The sequence below is a fragment of the Megalopta genalis genome, chromosome 14 (assembly GCF_051020955.1).
Source record: "Megalopta genalis isolate 19385.01 chromosome 14, iyMegGena1_principal, whole genome shotgun sequence".
NCBI lineage: Eukaryota > Metazoa > Arthropoda > Insecta > Hymenoptera > Halictidae > Megalopta > Megalopta genalis.
This window is the reverse complement of record NC_135026.1, coordinates 5,184,991-5,198,111: the sequence shown is the minus strand read 5'-3', so window position 1 is coordinate 5,198,111 and position 13,121 is coordinate 5,184,991. Positions and strand designations below refer to the sequence as shown.

The window sequence follows — 13,121 nt, the reverse complement described above, 5'->3', positions numbered from 1 at the left end:
GTCGTCGTCGTTGTCGTCGTCGTCGCCGTCGCCGGGCCGTCGCGCGTATCATCCCGAAACGCTCGCGCGGCCCTCCTCTCTTTTTCTCATAATGACGCGTTGCATTCGCATAATTCCAGGGTAACAATGCGGCCGGTGCTTAGCTATTAGCGTTAACGGAGGAAAGCCAATACGAAGGCTGGGAAAATTGCCGTTGGGGGTCGCCGGCTCGGGACCCCGCCTTTCTTATAAAAGAACACGGGACCGTCGCCGAACGTACAGTGGCAACTCAGCGGATAGATCGGAGGAAAATTAGTGGATTTTTGCTACAGGTTGCGAACGGCCTAGTGTCACCTGACAGAGAATGGCTTGCTTGAAACTCGTGAGTACACTGTCCGGTTCTGTTCGCTTTTTTAATTTATTAAATTTAACCTGTCGTCGTAGTCAGGCGATGGAGTGTTCTATAACATAATAATTTTATATAATATATATTAATAATAAATAATAAATAGTAAATAATAATATATAAACCAAACGACAAGCTATTTGTTGCTTCGATCATCAATATCTTGACATTCTCCGATTCATTCATTTCATAAATAAAATTATCATAATTTTCATATAATATATAACATGTAATAATAATAAATAATAAATAGTAAATAGTAATATATAAACCAAATGACAAGCTATTTATTGCTTCGATCATCAATATCTTGACATTCCTAATTTCATTCATTTCATAAATAAAATATTCAATAACTTTCATAATAAATAAAACAATTGAATTAAAATGAACAATAAGTTTTCATAAATAAAATAAATATCATCTTAAATGGTGTATTCATTTAATAAATAAAATTTTCATAATATTCGTAATGAATAAAATAAATTAATTGAAATAAATAATGCTATTTTACCATGTCTGGTTTGATTAAATAATTGCAATAGCGTTGCTGTCATTTTTGTGTAACGCGCGCGCGCGTCAGTGCATTTTTAAGTGTTCAATTTATGGAGTATTTAACTATTCCTGTGCCAGGATACGTTAATTACTGCATTTTTCACTGATCAGATTTATTTGAAAGAGTTGTTTTCATTGAATTAATTCTATGCCAAGTTACATTAAATAATCCTATTAATTAACCCTCTTAAATAACCCTTTAATATTACTCTTAAATGTCAGTGCGCTTTTAAGTATTGATATATACTGTGAAATTGTTTTAATCCGAACTCTTCTAATGACAGGTTCCATTGAATAATAATTGTATAATATTATAATGTAATCGGCAACACTCGAACTTTGGTGCTGAATTTTTGAGTATTCAGGTGATTTGGAGCAGTTACTTTGAACGAACCATTTCTATGTCAGATTAGATGAAATAATTGTATCAATAGCATTATATCAATAGCATATTACATCCATATTAGGAGACATAGAATTATAGCAGATTATATTATAGAATCGTTTCAATCGCATTATTTCCATGCCAAGTTCGATTAAATAATCCTGCAATTATAACAATTCTTGTCGCTTGAATATTTAGACATTTTCAAGTATGCATAACTGTCCTATTATTTTAATTGAACATTGAACACGACTGATATTGTTGAAATATATTTATTAAATTTATCAGGAAAATTCAGGGCAACGCTTTTATATTTCAATGTAACAATTTATATAATATATCAATTTTTCCTAGATATGAACACCAGACATTTGTTTTTAACAATTGTAAAAATGTTTAGAAACGTCTGAACCTCATTCAACAAAATTGACACGAATTTCTTCGAACAGCTCATAAATTTTTCTTATCAATTATCATTGCTTTAGTTGTTATCATTGTTGTCGTCGTTGTCACATTTATGCATTCTTATACATTGTTGCCATTCTCGTGCACTGTTGCAATTCTTATACATTAGTTGCTATTTTTACAAGTTGTTGCCGTTTTTGCATGTTGTTGCCGGTTCATATGCATTCTTGCCATTTTTATACAGTGTTGCTATTCATATGCAATGTTGCCATTTCTACGCATTGTTGCTATTCTTATACATTGTTGCCATTCTTATATATTTTTGCCATTTCTATGCATTGTTGCCATTTTTATGCAATGTTGCCATTCTTATGCATTGTTGTCATTTTTACAGAATGTTGCCATTCATACGCACTCGTGCCATTTTTATACATTGTTGTCATTCTCATGCATTGTTGTCGTTCTTACACATTATTGTCAGTTTTTCACATTGTTGCCATTCATATGCAATGTTCCCATTCTTATACATTATTGTCGTTTCTAAACTATCGTTTCTAACCTTGTAAACTTGTTGCAATTCATCTGCATTGCCTTTGCCATTCTTATGCACGGTTGTCCTTCTTATACATTATTGTTATTTTTTTCACATTGTTGCCATTCATATGCATTGTTGCAATTCTTGTACATTATTGCCATTTTTACAAAACGTCAGTCATACGCATTCTTGCCATTTTTATACATTGTTGCCATTTACATACATCGTTGCCACTTGTATACATTGTTGCCATTCTTACACACTCTTGCGATCTTTACACATCGTTATCATTCTTTCTCGGTCTACAAATTTGTCTTTTTCCGTTTGCACAGTACACGGTCCTGCTGCTGGCTGTAATCTTCGCTGTAGCGTCTGCGAGACCAGGATACCTGGGATACGGCTACGGTGGCGGCTACGGATATCCTCACCATTATGGCTACAGGTACCCGTTCTACGGTGGATATGGACACGGCTACGGACACGGCTACGGTAAGAGATACCCTGGTACCGCATTAACTCCTTAAGCGTTCATGTATCATGGTCAAAGTCCATTCACTGCAGCAATGACGTATATATAGAGTGTCTGAAAATTATGTTACTTCCGGAGGTTCCCGAGGGGTTCCTCGAGTCATTTGAAGCAACTTTTTCCTTTGCGAGAATATTCTACGAGGCTTCGTTTACGAGTTATTAACGAAAGACGTTGACCAATGAGAGGCGCGCTCGGCTGACGCGAGGCGGGTGCGACTGATCCGGGTGGCCCGGCCCTTGCGATCACTGCCGCTACGTCAGACGGCAGGCGCGACGCGGCATTGGCCACAAGGGCGGAGCGCCGACCGCACTCGCTCTCCGATTGGTCACTGTTTTTCGTTAATAACTCGTAAAGGAAGCCTCGTAGAACAATTTCGCAAAGGAAAAAGTTGCTCCAAATGACCTCAGGAATCTCCCCTTCCCGGCTGTTGACATAATTACGGTTAAACATTGACCAATGAGAGGCGCGCTCTGCTGGCGCTTCGTGGCTGAGCCAATCAGCGGGACTGGGCCTCGGCCGCCCATTGATGCGGCCGCCTCACACCTCGCGAGCTCGCTTCTCATTGGTCCGTGCTTTTTCCTTAATAACTCGCGAACGAAACCTCGTAGAACAATTTCGCCAAGGAAAAAGTTACTTCAAATGAACCGAGGAACCTCTCGTTTCTGGAAGTAACGTAACTCTGGCACATTATGAAATTCCCTGCATATCTCAATGTACACGTTAGACCCGTTTATCCCGCGAGATTGTATTGTGTTCTCGTGCCCATAAAATGCACAAAATGTTTTTGTAGATATCGCGACAATACCATGCATTTACTCGTGGGAAATTGCAGAGGCGGAATATTGCAAGGGAATTTAGAGCGCGACAGGGCTGGCTCCGACGTCAATGAATATTTTGTATACTTACTAAATCAATCTTTCTACGTTTCTGAAACTGCTTTATTTCTCAAAAAATCTATTCGCACCGCACAATTGTTTATAAAACAAAATAATATATGTGTAACACAAAATTATTTCACTTTTGAAAGCTGTCGTTACAATGATCATTTTCACGTTCATTTGTAGTCGTCCTTGATTGAAATAATTATTTCGAAATGAAAAATAAACAAAACAAAATGTTCATCGACGTTGTTCATCGGTCATTGACTGTAAACAAAGCATTCATCGACGTTCTTCAATTGACACCGTAATCTTCTTCTCCCTCCAGGCGGCTTCCACCATCATGGCTACGGCCTTGGATACGGCCACTACGGTGGCTATTACTAATCGCACAGACCAACCTTTGGATTCGGCTACTGTACACGCGGTCCGTCACGGAGGCTCTCGTTTCGCATGATCTTCTAGCGCAGACCTTTGTCGTCGTATAAACATTAGCAGCGATTGGAACACGGCGCCTCGTCGTAACGCGTCCCGCGTTCTAACCGCTACCCGAGGCGATGCCAAAATACTTCTATTCCACTCCCCCCTCCACGCCCCCTGCCCTAGCCACGCTAACCGCATTTATCCGTCGTTGATCCTTTTTAACCAGCAGTGAAGTAATCGTAGCGATATATATTGCAAGCAACAATAAAAACAACTTTCAAACTCATCGAATCCAAAGGACTCTTTTACTGCCACGAACGTTGTGCAAACCGATAATTAATAAATGCTGGACTTTTTTAATGGACACGCCGTGTTCTTGCGGGTTTTATTGGCCGCTTCGACAGCCGTCCGTTAAAAGCTACGCGGCAACTGGCGAGGACGGTGTCAGAGCTGGAAATTTTTTATTCGAGACGGGAGATAATTATTTCCAATCACTGATTCTGATTTAAAAATTATGTTGGCGCGTCTGAGACAATAGCAATTTAAAACGGTGCAAAATAACAATTTTGCTATTTTTATTTTTGTTATTTTTGTAAGTTTTATTTTTGTTATTTCTGCTATTTCAATTTTTCATATTTTTGTTATCTTAATTTTTCTTTTGTAATTTTTATTTTTCTTATTTTTGTAATTTTCTTATTTTGTTATTTTGTAATTTTGTCATTTCTGTAATTTTGTTATTTTGTTATTTCGTTATTTTGTTGTTTTGCTATTTTATCACGATACTAATCTCCAACAAAATCGACTGCACAAAATTTCAATATTCTTGTTTTGTACTAAATTTAGATATAAAAATTGCCTATCTAAAATAACACCAAAAATAAAAATACAAATCTAGAATTTTTCTGAAGACTAACAATTTATTCATCGGAATACGAACACATTTTCAAATAAAAGCACAGTTGACCTAATACCATATTAGGCACACTGAACAACATAGTAGCAACAAGAGAAATCTATCCGCATGAACGTCAAACGTGTCGGTAACAGTTGCCATTGTTACGACTTGGCCGAGGAAAAATCGTCGGTTTTCATTTGTTGTGACTCAGCGCGCCATTGTGAAGACGTATCTCGAAAGCCGTGGCGATCGCCGGTGTCTGCGACCTCGTCTGCATCCGTGTAAAAGTCATTGCCACGTGGGTGTCGCACCTGAAACCATCGGAATAGTCAATATCTCGTCCCACGATCTTGCTCTTGTGATTTCTAAATTCCTCGAATCTCTGCAGTGTCGTCCCGCGTGCGTAACAACCATTTTTCATTATCCTTTCACATTAACGATATCGTTTAGTATTTAGCAATACCTGCCTCGTCCGCGATATTCCTCTTACATACAAGGTATCTCGTAATTGGTGTCGAAAACTGAGGGAAATGATTCCTGAGGCGATTTCAAGAAACTTTTTCCTTTGCGGAAAGTTCATTTGAGGCTTCGTTTACGAGTTATCGAGGAAAAACGCGGACGAATCGGGGCGCTAGTACAGCGGACGCGTAGGCGGCGCGGCAGCGAGCGCGACGCGGCATTGGCCGCGAGGGCGGAGCGGCCGCTGCGCTCGCTTTGCAATTGGTCCGCGTTTTTCGTTAATATCTCGTTAACGAAGCCTCGGAGAAGATTCTCGCAAAGGAAAAAGTTGTTTCAAATGATCCAAAGGACATCATTATGTTCTCTAAAATATTTTTGCTTTGTATAGAAGTTATTTGATGCTTTAAATGTTAATTGATATAATTAGATGATGCATAGAAATACAAGGAGGGAAAAGCAATTTGTTAAAATTTGAATGGTGACCTTTTTGTAACATACATAAAACTCGGTATAATCAGGACAGTTTGTAATCTCAAATGATAATTTGTTCTACGTATTTTCTAAGAAAGTTTAAATTGTCAGTAACATTTTTGCAGAAACATTTTATTCTGCACAAAGTACGCAACGCTTTCTTGTTCCGATCGAAACCGTTCAGTGCTGGCTACCGATCATCCAGAACGTCTAACTCGCTTTAATAGGTGTACAGTCGCCGCTAAAAATGATTCAACGATGCTTCAAACACGCTGCTCTCTGTTGATGCGAAAGGTTTCCAATTTTCATTCACCCTGTCACATTCTGGAATATTTTTCCAATCGCTCACGCGTTTCTCAAAATTACACAAATTGTTTATTTACGACGACTTTCGAGAACATTATCGCGCAGGTGTCCGCGTGTATTTTTCGAGGCAACTGTACGAGCAGTTCGTGTATACCTGCGTAATTATGATGTCGCTAATTAACGGTGGCGATGCATTAAAAGCACACGCGTCAAGCATTAGTAAAATCCTGTTTCTCCGTCCTTCTTCGTCGCACAATTGGGCAACACCGCGACGTTTCAGAGGGAACTCGTCCGCGGTGATCCGTATGTGCAGGTGCAGAGGTCAGCCACGACTTTTCAGGTCGCCCAGGCTCTTACTTAGCAACAGGTAAACCGCAATCGACCGCAAACTGCAAGTTAAACGCAGGCGCGCGCCGTTTCATTCTCAGCAATTTTTCCGTCGATTACAACTGTCCAGGAATTATACTTTCCGGATTTTCAAAATTAACATTTTATAGTGTTTATCTTAGAGATTTCGTGGATTTTTAATCTTAGTCCAGTCAAAACGTTTTATTGTATCGTTTAATTTATTTCGTGAATTTGAAATTCGAGGGAGCCATCTTCGGTTTTAGTGACTACGATGGGTCGCTCTATGTGGTCGAGACCTAACCTCGAACATGTCCAATAGAATGTTCATTCTAATCTAACTTTGGAACAGTGAATATCGCGAAAACTAAGGACAGTAACATGTTCAGCAATAGTTATACGTCCTAACCTAACTTTAGAACAGTGAATATCTCGAAAAATAAGGACTCTAACATATCTAAAAAAATGGTTCGTCCTAACCTAACCTTGGAACAGTGAACATCTCACAAACAAAGGCACTAAAATATTCAGGAAAAGCTGTACGTCCTAACCTAACTTTAGTACACTGAATATCTCGAAAAATAAGAACTCTAACATGTCCAAAAAATTGTTCGTCCTAACCTAACCTTGCTACAGTGAACATCTGGAATACTAAGAACACTAACATTTTCAGAAAAAAGTTGTTCGACCTAACCTAACATTAGTACAGTGAACGTCTCGAAAACTAAGGACTCGAAAACAAGTCCAAAAAAATGATTCACCCTAACCTAACCCTGGTACAGTGAACATCTCGAAAACTAAGGACGCTAACATGACCAGAATAAAGTTCTTAATCCTATCAGCCTCGGCAACACATCTCAAGGTCACCGAAATCTAACGCAGCACGTCGTCGACCTTCGTAATCGTCTTTCCCTTTCGCGCGCACTCCCTCTACGGCACAATAATTATTTAATACTTAAGTCTATAACCTTTAGCAGTGCGTAGAACACTAATTCCGGGAGATTTATCGGGACCATAAAGTGGCGCTCGCAGGCTATCTCGGATAGCCGCGTAATAAAGTTTTGCAACGTTATTTAAATAGACGGCGGGACCGAGAAGGCTAACGACGTATTTGGGACGGGTCCGTCCTCCGACTAACGTTCCGATCCTCGTTCCGATCGAGCATTCGAAAATGTCCGTTGCGTAATCAGTCGCAAGATTTCCTGAAGAAGCTATCGCTGCGGTCTTTGTAGCGTATCATATAATGCGGTTACGAAATCGCCGGCGTTCGTTTGCGCCTTTCAAACTGCCTCCCCCTCTCCGCCCCTCTCTTTGATGATGCTAGACAGATTCACTAATGATACACTAATTCGTCGGAATTTTGATTCCGAGGTCGCCTTCGAACGAGCACGATGAAAATCGAAAGGCGAATAGCCGTTTCCGGTATAGCCATAAACCTTGTCATAATAATTCTCTCTGGAAAGGATAAGGCGCGTCTTACAGCGCGACGGAGACATCTTATAAGGCATTTTGGAGACACCGTGTTCTGTAAAAAATGACAATTCTGAAAGTCTGTCTAGCTAGTAGAGAAAATTTTATTTATTCATTATACATTAATATATTTTTATTTAATATATATATATTTAAATGACACGAAACGGATGACATTTCCGAATACAAAATTTCTAAAGAAAGTAAAACTATGTTTTTCGGAATGACGTAACCTAATCTAATAATGCCACGATATCGACAACACTGCATGGCTATCATTGTATCTGCAATACTGCGTGGCTGCCATTATATCGGCGACACCGCATAGCTGCTATTGCATCGGCAACGCTGCATAGCTACCAACCATTGTATCGGCAACACCGCATGGCAACTATTGTATCCGCAACACTGCATGGGTACTATCGTATCGGCAACACCGCATGAATGCCATTGTACAGGCAACACCGCATTGCCTACCATTGTACCGACAACATTCCATAGCTGCTGTTGTATCGGCAACACCGCATTGCTACCGCTGTATCGGAAACATTGTATAGTTGCTATTATATCGACAACACTGCACGGCTACCATTGTATCGGCAACACCGCATTATTACTATTGTATCGGTAACATTGTAAAGCTGCTTTTGTATTGGCAACACTGCATGGCTACCATTATATTGACAACAACGCATGACTAGTATTCTATCGGCAACACCGCGTTTCTACTATTGTATCAGCAAGATCGCGTAGCTGCTATTGTATCGGCAACACCGCATTGTCGACCGTTGTACTGGCAACATTGCATAGCTGCTATTGTATCGGCAACACCGCATTGTCTACCGTTGTACTGGCAACATTGCATAGCTGCTATTGTATCGGCAACACCGCATGACTGTCATTGTATCGGCAACACTGCATGGGTACCATCGTATCGGCAACACCGCATGAGTGCCATTGTACAGACAACACCGCACAGCTGCCATTACATCGGCAACACCGTGTGATCGCCACAATATCCACAAAATTGCATAGCTGTTACTGTATCGGCAACACTGCATAGCTAGTATTGTATCGGTAACGCCGCACGGCTGCCGTTGTATCGGCAATACCGCATGGCTCCTGTCGTATCGGCAACGCTGGCGCGACGTTCGTTTCAAATGTTTAGAATCGGCGCCCAATTGGAACACTCGATGGTTGAAACAAACTTCATCGACGTGAGAAGGTTATCAATAAATGGAGACGGCAATACAAGACCGCAACATCGCAATGAAACCTTAACATACATTATTATTTGTTGACCCTAATGGTTCTCATTACCCATCGGTTAATTCGCTTTTTCACCGTCGCCGTGAAAGGAAGCGAAAAAGCAGCCGTCGAACACGATGTCTATTAAAATATTGAATCCATGTAATTTAGTCGCGACTGCTATTAATCCACCGTGACTGAGTAGCTCCATCAAACGGTTAACATTTTTCTGGAATACGAATTATCTATCGGGAATAATGTTCGTCGTGGCGGGCTAAACGCTCGTTCTAGCGGTGCCACTATTGCAAAATATTAATATAGTATTATACAACGACACAGGGAAATTCCTGTACACGCGACGCCGTACAGTCACTCGCGAAAACATTCGGCCGGTCAAGGCACAGGAATAATCTTTCGTCGAAATTCCGCGCCAAAAGCGAAGAATCGGTGGAAAAAGATCTGTTGTCCCGAGATACTTCGGCGGAGTGACTGTACGCGCTCGTTTTCTAAATAAAGAGTCGCTTACGATGCTTTTTTCTTTAATATCATACGCCAGAGTGAAATAATAGAAAACGAAAAAGGCGACGCGCGTAAAGGTGAAAGATGAACTTTAATTATGTAACGCGAAGCTACTGTTGCCTACAAAAATTGTCGTGGACGCCGGCTGGGAATCGACGTCGCGTACGATCTATAAATCATACATAGTGGAACGTGGCCGCGATGAGAACCTGATTAGAGAAAGGGACCGGAGTCTATAAATCAGTCTGCCACGATCTATCTGGAAAAAAGTACGCGCGCGGAATCGTCGCTCGGACATCTCTGCCGTGGTAGCCGTGGCCTTCGGCGTAGCATTTCGGTGCGGTGGGCCAGCTTTTGTCCGGGGGACCACCGGCCTCGGTACAACGGTGTTCATCGACGCGGGCAAAAGATCGAAGGTCGAACGTGATCCGGAGCCTTTCCGTGATCGTGTGGCTGCCCTCTCATTCAAAGGAAAACTAAATACTAAGAGAAAGGTCAGGCTCGTGTGGAAAAGAGAACTTCATTCATTCCCGGATAGCGAGACGGTTCACGTGTGTGCCTGTGTCCGGCACTGAAAATCGCGGCTCGTCACGATTTCGACGAATTCTTAATAATCCCGTCCCCTTTTTGCGAATTCGTTCAGCGCTTTAGATGTTTGTTTCAACTAGGAAGTTTCGGCTGGACGTCGACTGTAAACATTCGAAACGATTGCCGAGCCAGTGTTGCCGATACAATGGTGGCAGTGCGATGTTGCCAAATATCGTAGCATTATTAGGTTAAATTATACTATTTTTTACCTTGGCATGGATACATTTTGTTGTAAGACTTTGTGCTCGACAAAATCTTTTATTTTGTTTTATTTATTAATATGTACATATAAAATAAATACACTAATCTGGTGATATTGTAACTATATTCTACTAGTTACTAATTTAATCATTCAGAGTCTGATTTAATAATTCAGAGTCTAATTTAATCATTCAGATCCTAATTTAATCATTCAAAGTCTAATTTAATCATTCAGAATTTAATTCAATAATTCAGAATCTAATTTAATCATTCAGAAGCTAATTTAATCATTCAGAGGCTAATTTAATCATTCAGAATCTGATTTAATAATTCCGAGTATAATTTAATCATTCAGAATCTAATTTAATAATTCAAAGTCTACTTTTAATAATTTAGAATCTAATTTAATAATTCAGATACCGAATTAATAATTCGAATTCTAATTTAATCATTCAGATACTGATTTAATAATTCAGAATCGGATTTAATAATTCAGAGACTAATTTAAGTATTCAGAGTCGAATTTAATAATTCAGAGCTTAATTTAATAATTTAGAATCTAATTGAATCATTCAGAATCTAATTTAATAATTCTGAGTCTAATTTAATATTCATAATCTAATTTAATAATTCAGAGTCTAATTTAATATTCAGAATCTAAATTAATAATTCAGAGCTTAATTTAATAATTTATAATCTAATTGAATCATTCAGAATCTAATTTAATAATTCTGAGTCTAATTTAATATTCATAATCTAATTTAATAATTCAGAGTCTAATTTAATATTCAGAATCTAAATTAATAATTCAGAGCTTAATTTAATAATTTAGAATCTAATTGAATCATTCAGAATCTAATTTAATAATTCTGAGTCTAATTTAATATTCAGAATCTAATTTAATAATTGAACCTAATTTAATAATTCAGAATCTAATTTAATCATTCAGCATCTAATTTAATAATTCAGAATCTAATTTAATCATTCAGCATCTAATTTAATAATTCAGTGTCTAATTTAATCATTCAGAATCTAATTTATTAATTCAGAGTTTAATTTAATAACTCAGATTTTAATTTAATAACTTAGATTCTAGTCTAATAATCGTAATTCTACTTCATTAATACAAATTCTAACGGAATACCGCGGATTCCAATGGAATAATTTCATCCTCCAAGATCATAATTCCGATTGTAACGACAGATGTATGTCGAAAGCTACTTTGCACTACTTAGGAAGCGTCGTCTCGCTCGGTGAGTCCACATTCTCCCCGTCGTGGTACATCGATTATCATTAATTGTAATTGTAATTTTGCACAATCGAGACGTCGCGTACCGTAATGTTTGTATTTCAGAATATTTATAGGGGAACGTAGTTGCGTAGGGTATTGTCGATTGCTACTAAAAGTCTCCGAATGATTCAAAGACTCGGCCGAACATCATTCGTCGTTTTCGAGAAGACTGTTGCACAATTCGGAATAAAAATTCCATAATTATGGCATAATCTTTAATCGCACGTGGCTCGGGAGTTCGTTATTCGGGGACCGTCTGCGTAAATCTTGGCTCGTTTAGATTCATGATATACGTATAATTTATCGTACGAAAATATTTTTTAGAGGCCGTACGGAGAGACGGTGAAAGAGAGAAGGGAGACGGTGGGAGAATGTTATTTAAAGTTGAGATGGCGATGGAATCAATAATATTATAATGTATTATTATATGATAACAATATAATAATAATAATATAATAATATAGTAACATAATAATATGACAATATGATGATATGATAATATGCTAATATGCTAATATGATAATATAGTAATATAATATGATAATATAATGATATGATAACAATATAATAGTAACATAACAATATGATAATATGATAATGTGATAATATGATAATATGATAATATGATAATATGCTAATATGATAATGTGATAATATGATAATATGATAATATGATAATATGATAATATGATAATATGATAATATGATAATATGATAATATGATAATATGATAATATGATAATATGATAATATGATAATATGATAATATGATAATATGATAATATGATAATATGATAATATGATAATATGATAATATGATAATATGATAATGTTGACCGCGTAATTATTTACTTTAAAAATAACCAGTTTTGTTGACTTAATCGAGACCTAACCCAAATCCAACGAAAATCTATCCCAATACGAAGAAAAGTCGTTCCAATTCTAACCTAAACCTAACGCAAGTCTAACGCAGTCCTAACCTGATACTACTTCCAAGATGAAACCTCATTGAAAATTCTAAAAGAAAATATTCTGCTGGAATCTGAGAGGAATGAGGACCAACCGAATCGTGTCGATGTGAAAAGTAATTAAAAAACAGTGTCCTTGAAAATATACTTCAAGGTCACCGGAGTCTAACGAAGAATCGCTGAAATAAATAATTGTCAAGATCATTGTTGTGCACGGCGTTTCGAAACGGCGACACGATTTCATCTCGAGGAGTAGCCAATGGCT

General features: G+C 38.1%; 1 protein-coding gene and 1 long non-coding RNA gene across 2 annotated transcripts; one reads left to right on the top strand and one right to left on the bottom strand.

Moving 5' to 3' along the window:
- The first annotated feature begins 205 nt into the window (after nucleotides 1-205).
- LOC117225783 (uncharacterized) lies at nucleotides 206-4,386 on the top strand. Its single transcript, XM_033479546.2, has 3 exons — nucleotides 206-361; nucleotides 2,598-2,754; nucleotides 4,001-4,386. The coding sequence occupies exons 1-3, from the start codon at nucleotides 344-346 to the stop codon at nucleotides 4,057-4,059; spliced, it is 234 nt and encodes a 77-aa protein (XP_033335437.1). The 5' UTR covers nucleotides 206-343; the 3' UTR covers nucleotides 4,060-4,386.
- Nucleotides 4,387-4,992: 606 nt separating this feature from the next.
- On the bottom strand, nucleotides 4,993-6,614 carry LOC143260507 (uncharacterized). The gene is made up of 2 exons (XR_013034749.1): nucleotides 6,381-6,614; nucleotides 4,993-5,301 (listed from the first exon to the last, which is right to left on the bottom strand). It is a non-coding gene; the product is annotated as an uncharacterized LOC143260507 (long non-coding RNA).
- Nucleotides 6,615-13,121: the final 6,507 nt, after the last annotated feature.

Coding starts and splice junctions, on each gene's coding strand:
- LOC117225783 (XM_033479546.2), top strand. Junction 2,755..4,000: donor CGGCTACGGACACGGCTACG/GTAAGAGATACC, acceptor TTCTCCCTCCAG/GCGGCTTCCACCATCATGGC.